Genomic DNA, 15437 nt, shown 5'->3' on the forward strand with positions numbered 1-15437 from the left:
TTTTCAAATCTACATACATTCTGGACAAAATTCCAAATCTAACTAATCTGGTAAATAATTTGCCGAAAATCCTTTTTCTGATAAATAATTTACCAGAAATAGAATTTGGAATATTAGATGTTATGATTTTTTAATTTTTCTATTGAAATATTAGAAATATTATATATTTCTTTGAAAATGGAATACTATATAATTGAATTTATTAGAAATACTGCGACAAATAATCTGGATCAATATTTTCTAGGGTCGGATTTTTTGTGGCTGTCAAAAAAACTAAAATATGTCTTCGTGTTACTGTAAAAAAATATTTTCGATCTGAGTTATTGATCCCTGTTCAAAAGTCAATTTTGGGTAGATAAATAAATTATCGTGGTTCTTCTAGTATATTCAAATTCTAAGATACTTCATCTATTTAAAAAAAATGATTTGACATTTCAATCCTGTCAAATGATGTCAAATTAAAATATTATTTTTTTCAAAATATATGGAATACCTTAGAATTTGAATGTACTAGGGGCACGATAATTTCTTATTTACTCAGATGCGGGTTTTGAACTGGGATTGATAACTCAGATCCAAATTTTTTTCTTTTCAGTAACTCACAAAGAAATATTTTGATTTTTTTATATCCTCAAAAAATCTGGCCTGAAAAATGTTGTTCCGGATGATTTGTCGCAGTTTTTCTAATAAGTTCAATTATACAGTATTCTATTTATTTTTAAAAAATATAAAAATATTTTTAATATTTCAATAGAAAAAATCATAACGTCTTCTATTTAATTAAAATAAAAATTAGAAAATCTTATTTCCGAAAAATTATTCACCGGAAAGATTATTTCTGGATCGGATGAATAATTTATCAGATATAACATATAGGGTTTGTTTCCAATAAATTATTTATTGGATTTGACAGATTTAGAATTTTATTCAAAACGTATTAGATTTGAAAACTTAGTATTTTTTTTTAAATCAATAAAAATTTGGGTCATTTCTCATATTGCATAGAGAAAATTGTCCAATTTTTGGCGTGTTGATACAACATGTTTGGATGTTGAGTTGAGGCCACCCAAGAAAATAATCTTACAAAAATCAGAGCTCATTATTCAACAAGTAATTGCAATATATTTGAATAATTTTATAAATAATTGACAAAAGGTCCTACCTATATTGAAATTCAAAGTGCCAACTTGTATGGGTGCGCCGTATGAGTATCTGTTAGTGGTTTGCTATACCCGAAACGGGTTAAACCCGTTTTACCCGGCCCGTACCCGTTACCCGTTTGACCCGTACCCGTTGCCCGGGTCAAACGGGTAGACGGGTAGACGGGTACGGGTAATATACGGGCCGGACAAGGCATTTGAAACAAAAACCCGTTGTACCCGTACCCGTTTACCCGCCTACCCGTACCCGCCTACCCGTACCCGTCTACCCGTCTACCCGTACCCGTACCCGTTACCCGTACCCGACCCATTACAAAATTTGAATTTCAAATATTTTTTGGCGGCCTCTTTTAAAATTCAGATCCAGTGCAATTCCTCACTGAGTGCTACAATTCTAAGGGATTGTAGGTCCCTCCAATTCCAAATCCAACCTTTTATTTAAATCTGCTACAATCCTAAGTAAATCTGGGCCGTTCGTTTCTATTAAACAGAAAAAAAAAAAAAAAAAAAAAATCCGCCCGGACCGGACCCGTACCCGTGGTACCCGTACCCGTCAACCCGCAACGGGTACGGGTAATAAACGGACCGGATAGAGATTTTGGGAAAATTACCCGTCTACCCGTCACGGGTTTTACCCGTACCCGGCCTACCCCTTTACCCGTCCTACCCGTTACCCCTAACGGGTTACCCGGAACGGGTCACGGGTAACCCGTTAGCAAACCACTAGTATCTGTTATCTGTTTCTTTCTTTTTTTTTCTTTTTTTTTGTTTCATTCCTTTCCGAAAAAAAAAGGGTTTCATGCCTCGCTATCCCAAAAGAGATAAAATAAAGTAGAAAATTGTTGTATGATGAAAATTTGAGTCAAAATAACAAATTATTTAAGAATTACATTGATTTTTATTCTGTTGGTAGTCTTAAGATCTCTACTGATTTTCCTTCTCTTCTTTTTGTGGGTCCCTGACTCATTATGGTCAGAGGATAGTGTAATATATCTCAGCAAATTGGTTAGGTCTCACTAAAAGAAATTGTTAATTATTTGGTTAATCGGCACCAAACAATTAATTATTTGAATCCTTCAAATTACGAGTTTGTTAAATACATATATAATTGATTTCTCCATGCCATATGTAAATAATTGGCGTTGTAGTTGGGGACTCAATTGAGTTGCTTGAGATAATTAGAACACCTACTTTGATTTGAAGAAATAAAAAAATAAAATACAGCAATATTATAAGACAACACAAAAAATTCTCATAAAAAAATAACATGTTTTTATAAAATAATAATTATTCAACAATATTCATATCCATGAATGATACATTGTTTCTGAATATGTCTAACAGTTGCTGAAAAATATTTTGAAAGCGCTGGGCGTGAGACAAATGCATTTACTATTTCATCACAAAACTCTAAAATCTGGTACTATAAGGCTGGTACCATCTAAATTTTTTGTAGTTGAAAAACAACTCCTTTCAATTTGTAAGTTTCATTGTTACAACAAAACAAATGTTATGAGTAAATGAAACCATAAACCTTATCAGCCTTGATGAAAACAAGTTAGAAATTAAATAAATGGATTAAGAAAATAAACAATCGCACAAAATAACACTAAATTTCAGGGAATTTTCACAAAACATAAAATCTGGTACTGGTACCAACATCATTTTTTGAGTTTAGATCAGTACCGTCTGAATCTAAACAATCGCACAAAACAACACTAATGAGGCCCAGCGTATTCCACCTTGGGCCAGATTGGCCCGGATTTTGATCGGACAGTCTGAATATAAACACAAAATTTGAGCTACTTTAGAGTATCCGGACTCTCAAAAACCCAAAATTGAAAATGAAGCTATTACATGTACCCATTTCATACCCATCATTTTCATTACAAAATCCCTAATTGTATCCGACAACTACCATTGATATGGCAATAGAAAGGTTAGCAGAAATCAGCATTTCGCAAATTAATTAAAGGGTGAGCATGATATTTCGGCTAGAGAGAAGTAAGACATCTACGATTTGCATATCCATCAATCAAACCTCAATGCAGACTTCTCTCAATTAGTGCTTTCTATCATGTCTGATTCCAAGAAGATCCTAAAATAACATACATTATATGCACAAAATCCATAAAAAAAACTTGTGTTTGATGTAAACAAATCATTATATCATTTGTAAACTACAACTAAAGGATAAATGTCGAAGATATTTAGTTACGCCTCTTACCTGACAAGCTTAATTTTTGGCCCTTGTTTCACCAGATTTGTCCTAAAGGCCATATGATCCATGAATATAAGATAAAAGTAAGATAAGCAACATCAAGATGCATTTCTACTCATTTAGTTGAGATTTAATAAATCATAATAATTCTAAAAGCTGACCAGCAAAGTAAGAAGAGAAACTGACAAGGATGATCTAATGTTTTCTTTCATATTTTTTACTAATCTCATATTTCACTTATTTTGATTTTTGTTTCATTTACCTTTCCTTGATTTCATTCTCATTCTCTTAGCCAAAACTGATTTGGCGTTCACAGATTATTGTACCAGTATCCTATCAATACAATGGGGAGCTTAACCAAAAAAATAAAAAATAGAATAAGATAAAAAATGATATTTTTATCTTTTATTATTTTAACCAGGGATTAACTAATATCAAGACATAGCCGATTAAAATAAATAAAGAATACAGAGAGATATAGAAAAATTCTGCGCAGGGAAGGAGAAAAAGAAAATAATTTTCACAATATATCTTTAATTATCTCCCAGCAATTCTTAATGTGTGCTCTATTACAAGCTACTACAAGACAGATAATAAGTCACATTAAACTCAATAAAAATCAACCTTTTTCGAAGGAACCACAAATCGAGTACAAAAATCATGATCTCCAATCCAATCAAGCGCAAAATTATTTAACACACCTCAATCAACTCACTCAAGAGATGTTTATCAGAATCTTCCCATCGCGGCGTATCAAGGCAAAGAGATTCAGCTGAAACCAAGAGAAGTCAAGAATAAGTTTATTTACATCAGATAGTAAAAAATCTACAAAATCAAGAAAGGAATGGTATTGTGCTGGTCGATGCGGTACCAAGTAACAAAATAGCAACAATAATATTATAATTTTTCTTTAATGCTTGACCCATATCATACACACCTTTGGATTAAAAGCACACAAAATATAAAACATAAATGGTGCATTCTCATCTACAGTTTAAGTCGCACAAAACTAACACAAATTCGGTGACTCTTGCAATCATCAAGTGATTTGAAAAATTAAACAATTTAATGCACGAACAGATATCACACAAATCAACAATTCAATGAATACTTAAAAAATATCTAATTATTTTTGTTCCTTTTTCATTTAATTAGAGATAAAAACTAAGAAGAGCTATTTGTTTCTACCAAAAGATGTTCCCTTCTAAAAATTTCTTGAATCACCATCCAATAGCATAATTGATCAAGGAGATTTTAAAGCTCATAGTACCAAGAGCTAAAATATTCTAAAGAAATCCCAAATAACATGGTTATGAAAGTTCTTATCCTGTGAATAATAATTTAACCCCCTCCCCAAAAAAATCCCAAATTGCATAATTAAAACTCTACTACATAAGAACCACAAATCCAATAAACAATATTATCTAAACAAACTTCAACAGAACCATCATACCTTGCACTGGCGAGAGTTATTGTCATTGAGCCACTGCAAGAGGCATTCCTGGTGCACGTCCTTTATGCTCCCGCTACAGGCGCATGGGTACCTTAACAGGTTATCACTTATCAACATCTCCTGGATTCCAATAGATCCGACAAATTTAAGAATTCTAGAAAACATTTATCAATAAGAGACAGGACACATGTATTATATAAAATCAACCAAACAACTTCTCTTCCCAGACATCAAGTTTGGGAATAGATGTATCATTTAAAACCTGGGAAGATTCAATGTCTCACTCTATCTAATTTAGTTAGTTTATTTTTATTAATTGTTGTTCGATTAATACTGAGATGGTTGGTATTAATTGGGAGAAGAGAAGAGGTCGGTGTTCGCTGCAGTATGAAAAGCCTCAAATTGTTTCCTAGCGCGAAACAGATCGAAGCGGGTCAGAGCTGTAGTCTTCTGATTCGGTAGGAGAGATTAGTTTTTTGCGCATCCCAGCAAAAAAAATTGTGATTCTGATTGATTTAGATCCGACGGTGCAGAACAAAAATATTTGTGGCAGTACGTATAACAATTTGTGTGGCGGATGTATTTTTAACTAAATTTAGACTTCTACACATATAAATGATATATTTAATCAAAAGAAGACATATTATTTGACTAAAAGGTTTAGATTCAATCCGAATTTAGATCAATCAATCCCAGCTGTTACAGTTTCAGGACAACCAATTTAATTTAAGATACATAATATAGATGAGAGATATACATATAAAAAAAAAATGAGGGTAAGTTAACTCCCGTATGATGTGAATGTATCCACCCATGGATGCATGTAAAATGGATAAATTCTGGTTGGTATAGCAATTGACGAGGTTGGCTACTCTACTTACATAAGCATATGAGGGTATATGCTTATAAGTCATTTTTTTCATTTTCAAAATCCAAAAAGTCGATCTGAACTGTTAGATGTGATCTCTATATTGAAATGTGCTTGGAGACCAAATTTTATATTTTTCTGAATTTTTTTTACTATTTATTAAGTCACTTTAAAAATTGTTGATCAAACAATGGCTTCTGATTTTACTGTTTTGTTAAGACACCGTTGGATCAGCAATTTTCAAAGTGGCTTAATAAATAGTAAAAAAATTCAGAAAAATAGAAAATTTGGTCTCCAAACACATTTCAATATAGAGATCACATCTAACGGTTCAGATCGACTTTTTAGATTTTGAAAAAGAAAAAAAATGACTTATAAGCATATATCATCATATGCTTATGTAAGTAGAGTAACCAACCTACGATCACCTTATTAATTTTTGGTCGAAGAGATTTCAAACGGAAATAGCATAAAGTGATAACTTCGTAATTTGAAAATAAGTAAATACAAATTTAGAAATTTATAATTAAAAAATAATATGGATATTAAAATTTAGAAATAAATATTGTTAAATGCAACTTAAATGTTAAAACTAATAAAAAGGACAAATAAAAAGCTTGTGAATTTTTCGAATAATTGAGATATAAATTACGTATTAAAATTGTGAAAATTGCAAATATCAGGGAAGTATTCACAAATTTATGGATTCGATTTCCACATAAATACATAATAAATAGTATTCATAAATAGTGTTAATGGGCACTATTTAATTCGATTGCGTGCAGAGAAGAGTTTTTTTTTTTCCTGATTTTCAGGTTTCCTTGTTGGAAACCTTGCAAAAGAATTCCATAACACAAACTATACAGTCTACCGTGTGGTGAACAAGTTTGTAGGCCATAGTGCCATGCGAGTAATCTGTTTCACATTCCCACAAAATCCTTCTTTCTCGGGGATCGAGTGTCGTGTTACTTTGCCGTACTGCCATTTTACTTCCTTAATAACGCCATCAATGAGGAACCGAGAAGACGGTAAACCCTTTTTCCCAGATCTTCTGTGTATTTTTTGTGTGGCACGTGTGAAGAAGTATATTTGATATAGATGGTCCAAATATAATGTTTAATGAAAATAGTATAAAAATCCGCATATGCAGCCATATACCATATATGCGGTATGTGGTGGCCTTCTACATACCGCATGAAAATCGTATTTTATAACACTGACAACAAGTTATTTTTTAATTATTAATTTTTTTTTAATTATTAGAAATTGTTACAAATTGTTATAAATTTTTAACTAGTTGCTTAAGTTCCAGAAATGTAGTATTTTCGTTAACCTGGAAGCCATAGGTTGCATCTTTCATGTACTGTTAGGGGTGCAAACGGATCGGATAGTGGTAAAATCATATCCGTATCCGTTTTTATTTTCCTAATACGGATACGGATCGAATATTAGACGGATACGAATCGGATATTAACTGAATACGGATACGGATATCTGCTTTTTATAATAGTGAATAACATAATTTTTTTCATAATTCATATTAAATTATATAATATATATCTACCATTCGGATACAAATAATTAAAATTCAAATCCATATCCGTATCCGCACGGATATTCGGATATTGGATATCCGTATTAAATTTTCGGATATGGAGTCGGATACGGTCGGATAATATCCAACCCGTTTGCACCCCTATGTACTGTACTCCCTCCACATCCTGGGTAATCTTTTGGCCCACATATAGTGCAATTAACATTTTATCTTTAACAAATACATTAGCCAATAAACATTTATTAGTTATATATTAATTTAAAAAACATGAATTAAAAAGTTTTAAAAAAAAATAAAATAACCTGCAGTCGTGAAAAAATCGTCCGAAATCACATTTTTCTTCTTACTATTCTTCGTTTTCTCTTTCTCTTTCTCTGGAGTACGAATGAGTTTTGAGTGGACATGAGAGAAAAAAAATGTCTTATATAAGGAGTTTTATAGCAGGCCACCTAGTGATGGGGCGGTGTGCTATTGAGACTTGACCGCTCAAATGTGGGACGGTTTGATGCTGAGAGTGGACCGTTCAAACATGGAGCCGTCAGGTCATTTTTAATTTTTTTGTTTTTGTTTGAGAGAACATATTTGCTATTTTTTTAGGGTATTAATAAAAACTACGCCTTTTCCATCACGTTGTTTTATTTAATTTTTCTTTTTCTTTTTCTTTTCTCACCCTAGCCTGTACAAAGATCTATATTCATGTAAAAGTAGTAAAGTACTTAAAAAAATGTAGTTCAACTTATTTAAATGTGCTTATTTCCTTTTCCAAAATTTCGTTTCAGAATGTTTCACATGTTTAAATTAGTCTATGACCGTCCTCGTAAATATTATCTATCCTTTGTTTATGAGACCTAAAATATATTAATATTTTGTAGGATAAATGAAAATATTTTAATATTAAGCATTGTTCCGTTATTAATATTTAAATTAATAAAAGAAACTGCTTTTCTGATTTTCAATATTAATTAAAACGACCCAATAAAAAAGAATGATAGAAAAAATAACTTATTTTGTGACCTTTTTATATACAAGTTTTGTTTTTCTTAATAACTGTAGATTCATGTAAAAATATAGGTAGTTCTTTCTACAAAATTGCAAATGGTGGAATAGAAAATTTTATTGGTGTTTGTATAATAAATAACACACTTCCAGTCTCCAGTAAACTACAACAACAGAGGTCTCTAGTCTCTACTGGAAAGGTATATCCATCCATAGTTCCATACTCCATAGACTCCAAAGATTATTTTTTGGTTTTTGGGACTTGGCAGAATGGCAGTTGAATTGCTGTGCTGACGATTGATTGAATCTGTCAAAGCTCTGATTCCCTATTTAATATCAAGTCCCTAGGACTAGTAGTAGGAGCTAATAAATACTCTTTGACTGAACGGTGGACCCCTGATGTAATGTAAATTAGAAAGCAGTTTCTATATATGTTCGCGCCATCTTTCTCAGAACTCCGCCTCTAATCGCCGAATTCTCCTCAAGTCAAGTCGGTAATAAATAAAACGAAATCTCCATGGAAACGGAAGCGGAAGCGGAAGGCGATCCAGAGTACCTCTCCTTCTTAAGCTATCTCTGCCAATGCGACAATTCATATATGTTTGAGTTCCAGCCCGACGCCGCCGCCTCCGCCTCCGCCTCCTCGGTTCGCGTCAAATACGACGAAATAAACCCTAACTTCGAGTCTGGCGGGGAAATGCTGGGTCTTGAGTCAGATTCGGTTCGGTCGGGCAAAAAAAGGAGAAAGGAGGGTTTGAACGACGAGAAGAGGGTCCTTTTTCGCGGATACACGGAGAAGGCTTCAAAAACGGACGTCTCTGCTACCTTTGAAAAGGAAAGAGAAAATCTGGCAAGAAAAGATGAGGCATCTCCCCTATCAATATCAAAATCAGCCACCACGGATGTGAGATTTGGATTACAATTCTGTTTGTTTGTTTGTTAACTTCTTATCCATGGTGTTTGCCTCCTCTTATGTATGTTGTGGTTGTTGGATATTAACTTAATTATTGGGGTCATATTGGTACAAATATTGAGAGTGAATGCATCTGGTGTTTGTTCTGAATATTATGTAAGCTTATTTAGGGCCTATGTGTAAATTAATTAAGTGACAATTATTCTATTGTGTGCATTAAAGGTCATCATTGTCCTATCTAAGGATTACAACTTAATTGTTCTACTAAGAACAAATCAAAATGCATAACAACAAGTTTCAAAGATATATTATATACTTCTTCTGTTATCATTTCCTAACAATGGTATTCTTCAATTTGTAGTTCCAAGGATTCATGTTGTTAATGAAGATGCTGTGTCCTGTCGAAAAAACAATCTATCCTGGATGGAATAATGACAAAGAAGATGTAATCCGGCCAACGGTTGAACCGACTAAAAGCATAAGCATGGATTTTGACTGGATCGAAGAGGAAAGGGAAGTAGAAGCAAAGTTGAGGCATAAGGGAAATAAGAGAGGCAACATGGAAAGTGACACTGAAGCAACCTTTCACGAGTTTTCCGATTCCAATGTAAGAAGATTATCTTTCTAAGTAAAACAAATTTAGAAATGTTCTTGTAAAGAATTGGTGTCAGTATTACTTGTTCACTTGGTAAAGTTGAGGAGTTATCTATATTGGTCAGCAAGTATTTGGATTTGTAGTAAAAAAAAATATGAGTAGTAAAAAGTAGGTGTTATATCACACGAAGCTAAAATTTTGACTCCTTTTTCTATAAAATTGCCTTGTGATAATAGTGATAAAAATGTTAAAAGTTATAATATTTAATTTCAAAGTTGGATAATCCGAAACATTTGCAAACATAATGGCAACTCGTGGTACTTTCATGTAAAGCTTGTGTTATGTACTTCTCTTTTTTTCCTAGTATAATTTAATCATCATTTTTATGCAAAATTACTTTCATTGTGTACAGGAGGAGCCGATAATGGATGAAATACCGGTAGAGGTTTTAGGTAGACCACCTTCATTGTACAAAGATAGGTTAATTAGAGAGCTAAAGAGGCCATTTGACAAGTGTGAGTATAGAGAGTTGATGAAGAAGGCAGCTTTCAGGAGTAAAAAGATTGTAATAAAGGAGTTACGTCCCGTGAAAAATGCTGTAAAGACAAAGTCAGCTGGTAAGGTCAGGGAAAGAGCCATAGAGACAGAAGATGCCAGCAATTCCTTCTTCAATTGGTACCCTGGTAAATCTTGTAGTTTTCAAATTAATTTTCTGAAATGTATACAACCATGCAATTTTAAAATTTGGATTAATTTTTCATATACCCTTCAAGAGTTGTTGAATTTCTTATTTACCCCTCTACTCTTAGTTATATCTCACATATCCCTCAACTCTTATTTTTCTTTTCTATTTACCCTTTGAATTAATAATCCACAATTAAATATTATCTAATTTATTTATTTTCCATTATACCCTTATTTTTTTTCTTTGATTTAAATTTTGCAAGGGACACCATTGTTGTACATCCTCATGACTCTTTATTTCATCCAAAATTTCACTATTGAGTTGAAGTTTTAACTTGTTAAGTTGATATGACTCTTTCGTAAATAAAATTATCTTCAGCACTTGAAAGGATTCATATCCCTAAACCACGTCTTTATTGAACTACTTAATTAAATAAAACACTTAATTGAGCAAACTGGAGATATAAATAAAGCTCCCTCACGGCCTTTTAATCGAGCAAACTGAACCAACTTTTTGTTTCTCTCAATTTCTTTTCGTTTTGAATTTCTCTTTTCTTTGGTGTTTGGTTGGTTGATTTGGTTGTTGTTTTTGTCATTTTGTTTTGTTCTTGTTTTATCTGAAGAAATCTTTAAAAATGGTAACTGGGAATTGGGAAAGTTTCAAGGTCCTTTTTCCGCCTCTGAAGTTCAAAATGTATTGTAATTTTTAAGGAAGAATTTGGGTTTTACCAGAATTTCGTACTTCGGAGTACCAATTTGCATGCTTTACTGATAAAGTATTCAATTTTGTGAGCTTTGCAAAATTTCGGATGATGCACAACAATGGTGTCCTTTACAAAATTTAAATCAAAGAGGAAGACAAAGGGTATATTGGGAAACAAATAAGATAATACTTAATTGTGGGTTATTAATTCAAAGGGTAAATAGAAAAGAAAAATAAGAGTAGTGGGGTAAATAAGAAATTCAACAACTCTTGAAAGATGATGCTCTTTTCCTTATAGCTCTGTTGGAAAAGTTTGGCAGCATTATTTACTAATCAAATGGCACAATGCCTTTTTCTCTATTAAAGAGGTGGAGACGAAGGTTAAAAGGGCAAGAATTGGCCGTCGTTTGACTCTCTTGAGAGGTTTTTTCTTTTGGCTACAGGTACGAATTTACTTGAATATTTCACTTTTACACTTTTATTGTGCTGTAACCATTATGCTGATTGGATTTTGTAGTGTATTCATAAGGTCATCCAATTGTATTTTCATTTCTCAGTATTGTACCTGGCCAAGTCCATTTCTAGCATATTAACACCAGGACTGTCAGGCCACCTCAAGGGATAATTTATTTTGGTTGACTTAGCTCTGAATGGTGTTACCATATGGATTTAGTATAATTTTCTACCGGAAGGAACGACAGCCCTTAGGCAAGATATATCAGATGGGGGTAATATAAGTTCTTTTTTTCTTTGTAGAACTGCGGTTGGGAGGAATCTTTTAAGCCGTGGCAAAAAGGGCGCAAAGGATCCAAGGTGGACCTTTGTAATGATTCTGTGAGACCAGAATAAGATGTGAATTGATGATTTATTGCCTATCTATATCTTGAATTGGTTAGTGTAGCAAATAGTTAATTGTATGATGGTTAGTTTCTAGTTTAGGATATTTACGTGAATATTTTGCTGTCTTGGATCTCTAACAAAGTAAAAGTATGATATGCATTCCAAGCATCTGACATTAAATTAGGTTCGTTTTTGATACAATGGTTAACTTTTGTTTGTACATATTTGACTGTGCATCTGGTATTAATTTGGTGTCTAAATTATTCTTGGGAGTGCAGATGGCTAAATATTTGAAGACGTGTTTCTTTTGTTTGTACATTTCTTTAATATATGTTATGAGCAAATTTTTAGCCATCTGCACTCCCAAAAATAATTTAGACACCAAATTAATACCAGATGCACAGTCAAGTATGTACAAACAAAAGTTAATCATTGTATCAAAGACGAACCTATAATTTAATGTCAGATGCTTGGAATGCATATCATACTTTTACTTTGTTAGAGATCCAAGACAGCAAAATATTCACGTAAATATCCTAAACTAGAAACTAACCATTATACAATTAACTATTTGCTACACTAACCAATTCAAGATATAGATAGGCAATAAGTCATCAATTCACATCTTGAGCAAATTTTTAAATAGTAGTGAGATGTCATTTTAATGTTTACTTTAATGTATGTAACGAGCAAATTATTAAATAGTAGCGAGATACCATTTTAATGTACCTTTGTGCTGCACACTAAATCGCTGTAAGATTGTGAGATTTAGCAATCTTGGACAATGAAGCAAATTTAGTTATACGAACATTTGTATTATACTAACTATATGATGGCACTATGGCAGCATATTGTGTCTGTAGTAGAGACTATTTTGTGATGATAAAATTGATACTATGTTATTTTTTGTACTTTCTTGTAACAATTGTGATTATTTTACATTCTGGAATAATGTAGGTTTAAATATAAAGTAAAACTAGGATATTCCCAAGTTCACCAAGTATCTTTGTGAACTCTGTAAAATTTATCGGATCGGCATCAAACAATAAATTCAAATCCCAAGTGATGCGTCTAAATGTAAAAATTTCAAATTTTGAATTAATTTAGTATAAAGTCAAGTAGTAAAAAAATGTTCAAAATAATGAATGCATTAAAATTACTTTATAATCCTTCTAATTTTGACCGCTTGATTTTATACTAAATTAATTCTCGAGTTTGAAATTTTTATATGTACACGCATCACTCGTAAAGTAAAATGATTTCAATTGTTTAGATTTATCGTTTGAAGTTAATTCGATAGGTTTTAAAATTGACTTCACAAAGAAGGTTGGTGAAATCAAGAACACCCTAGTTTTAGTCTTAAATATATACTAATGTTATACTTATTCATCGCTTTATCATACTAAAACTAAACACTAAATTACTTGTTCAGTGCGACAGTGCCGAGGATCAGTATGCACTGTTTAGAACCTTGGTTACGAGTACAATTTACATTTTTTGTTACAAACGACTCAATCAGCTCTTTTGTCAAATATGTTTACTGGTATATGTTTGTTTGTACCAGAAACTAGGGTTTCATTATGAAAATATTTATTTTTGAAGATTTAATTAGTGTTTGTCTTTTCTTCCGAGGTCCGCATCTTTATTTTAAGTTGTACATGCCATTGTGGCACTTTTGGTATATTCTTAGAACTAGAGTTTTATTGTTTGTAAGAGGAAATTTTTTATCAATAGAAATTATTAAATTCATACAAGCAGAAAGAGTGTTTCGTTTTCAAAAAATATAGAAAGATTTGATTTAATGAGTCCGATTCAAATATATAGATCGGGCAATGGTTTAGATCCATCAATATATAAATATTTTTTTCAGTGAATTTCAGTGAGTTTTGTCATGTTGCATGTTATGCACTTCATGTGAGGTATTTGCATACTCCATGTGATGCCATATTTTGACACTTCCTTCATAATCAGCCTAAATATGACATTTTTGCTCTGTTTTCGGCCTAAATTCGCAACTTTCTCCAAAACCTACCAAAATAGCATAAAAACACGTTTGCGATGAATAATTTGAAAAAATAGATACTTTGCATACGCTTTTCCGCATTTTCCGTACTAAAAAGTAGTGATTTTCGCTATATGTTTTGGCGTTATCAGGAAGGAGAACATAGGCATGAAAGGGATTAATTGTATCCACAGATACAAAAATATTTTGATACGGTCGACAGTGATAGATCTAATCCGGTAGAGGTGTGTTGGGTTTCGGGTTAACCAAAACCCGTTTAGGCTTAAACTGCGGAAAGAACGTAAAACAAAAATTTTACTTCTAACTCAAGCCAAGGATTAAACGGGATATGTCAGGAAACTTTCCAAGGCGGTCCACCTTCAGTATTCCTTTGGCATCAAAACCCAATTTAATCATTTTACAGATCTACTTCATGATTGATTTCTAAAACTTTAATCTACTTACCAATTAAATAGATTAATATAACATATTTATACCTTGTGTCCAAATCACAGTTGGAATGCAGACCGAGCGAGTAAAGCTACATCACGGGAATGATTCTCCTCGGAGCACCAAACGTATAGTGCCTCTATTGGTTATCCACCAGGACTAACCAGAGAGCGGTTTATTTCTTTTGCCAGAAATACCGTAAACCGCGGAATTATGCAAAAACACTATTCACAGTGAAAATATGAAAACCCGTAAACACGAATTTTCAGCTACTCAGTTTCACAAATAAGCAAAACTGACATACCGCGAAATTCGGGAAAACACTATTCACCGATTCCGTAAATATACTTCACAACAACCCGCAAGATTATACGTCAACTACGTATAACTTTCTTTTCTCAACCGAAACACTATTTGGGAGAGAAACCGAGAAAGAGAGAAAATACCGATTCGTTTCGACACGAAACGATAGGAGTGAATTAGTGAGTTTCTCTTTCCATGTACCCCTCTATTTATAATCATGAGAGGTTCGCAAAAGACCGATAGGATATGTGTTATGTTGGTAAATAGAATTAGAATTGTTTTAACTTCTATAATCATGAGAGGCATCTGGCAAAACGCATCATGACCATCCAATTACACAGATGATGCTGTACAGTACAATATCACGATCCAGTAAACAATTTACTTGTGTCAGTTCTTTTGTCACATAGCTATCAGATTAGTTTCAAGGTAGGTGTGTGTCACCCTTGTAAACTTAATCTTTTCTTGATCTTGAGCAGATTTTCAAATATGATTACTCTTGTAATCATACCGCGCGTTGATAATCTTACTCTATCAAGGGGCCCAGTGATGCTATAGCTCGTATAGAGATACGAGGGACAATAGTACTTTTGGTAAGCCATCACTACCTCAGCTAAGCCATGTATACCGAAGAGCTACCGTTATAACTGCATTTTACCGACAGCGTTTGATAACAATCACCCATATACATTTC

At 32.8% G+C, this 15437-nt stretch overlaps 1 protein-coding gene across 1 annotated transcript; it reads left to right on the top strand.

Annotated features, from left to right (window-relative positions):
* The first annotated feature begins 9466 nt into the window (after positions 1-9466).
* LOC144547521 (uncharacterized) lies at positions 9467-12156 on the top strand. Its single transcript, XM_078296189.1, has 4 exons — positions 9467-9773; positions 10174-10444; positions 11515-11591; positions 11905-12156. The coding sequence occupies exons 1-4, from the start codon at positions 9540-9542 to the stop codon at positions 11995-11997; spliced, it is 675 nt and encodes a 224-aa protein (XP_078152315.1). The 5' UTR covers positions 9467-9539; the 3' UTR covers positions 11998-12156.
* Positions 12157-15437: the final 3281 nt, after the last annotated feature.

Source organism: Carex rostrata, chromosome 31 (assembly GCF_964058835.1).
Source record: "Carex rostrata chromosome 31, lpCarRost1.2, whole genome shotgun sequence".
Taxonomy (NCBI): Eukaryota; Viridiplantae; Streptophyta; class Magnoliopsida; order Poales; family Cyperaceae; genus Carex; species Carex rostrata.

Coding starts and splice junctions, on each gene's coding strand:
- LOC144547521 (XM_078296189.1), top strand. CDS start 9,540: ATGTTGTTAATGAAGATGCTGTGTCCTGTCGAAAAAACAATCTATCCT. Junction 9,774..10,173: donor ACGAGTTTTCCGATTCCAAT/GTAAGAAGATTA, acceptor CATTGTGTACAG/GAGGAGCCGATAATGGATGA. Junction 11,592..11,904: donor GTTTTTTCTTTTGGCTACAG/GTACGAATTTAC, acceptor TTTTCTTTGTAG/AACTGCGGTTGGGAGGAATC.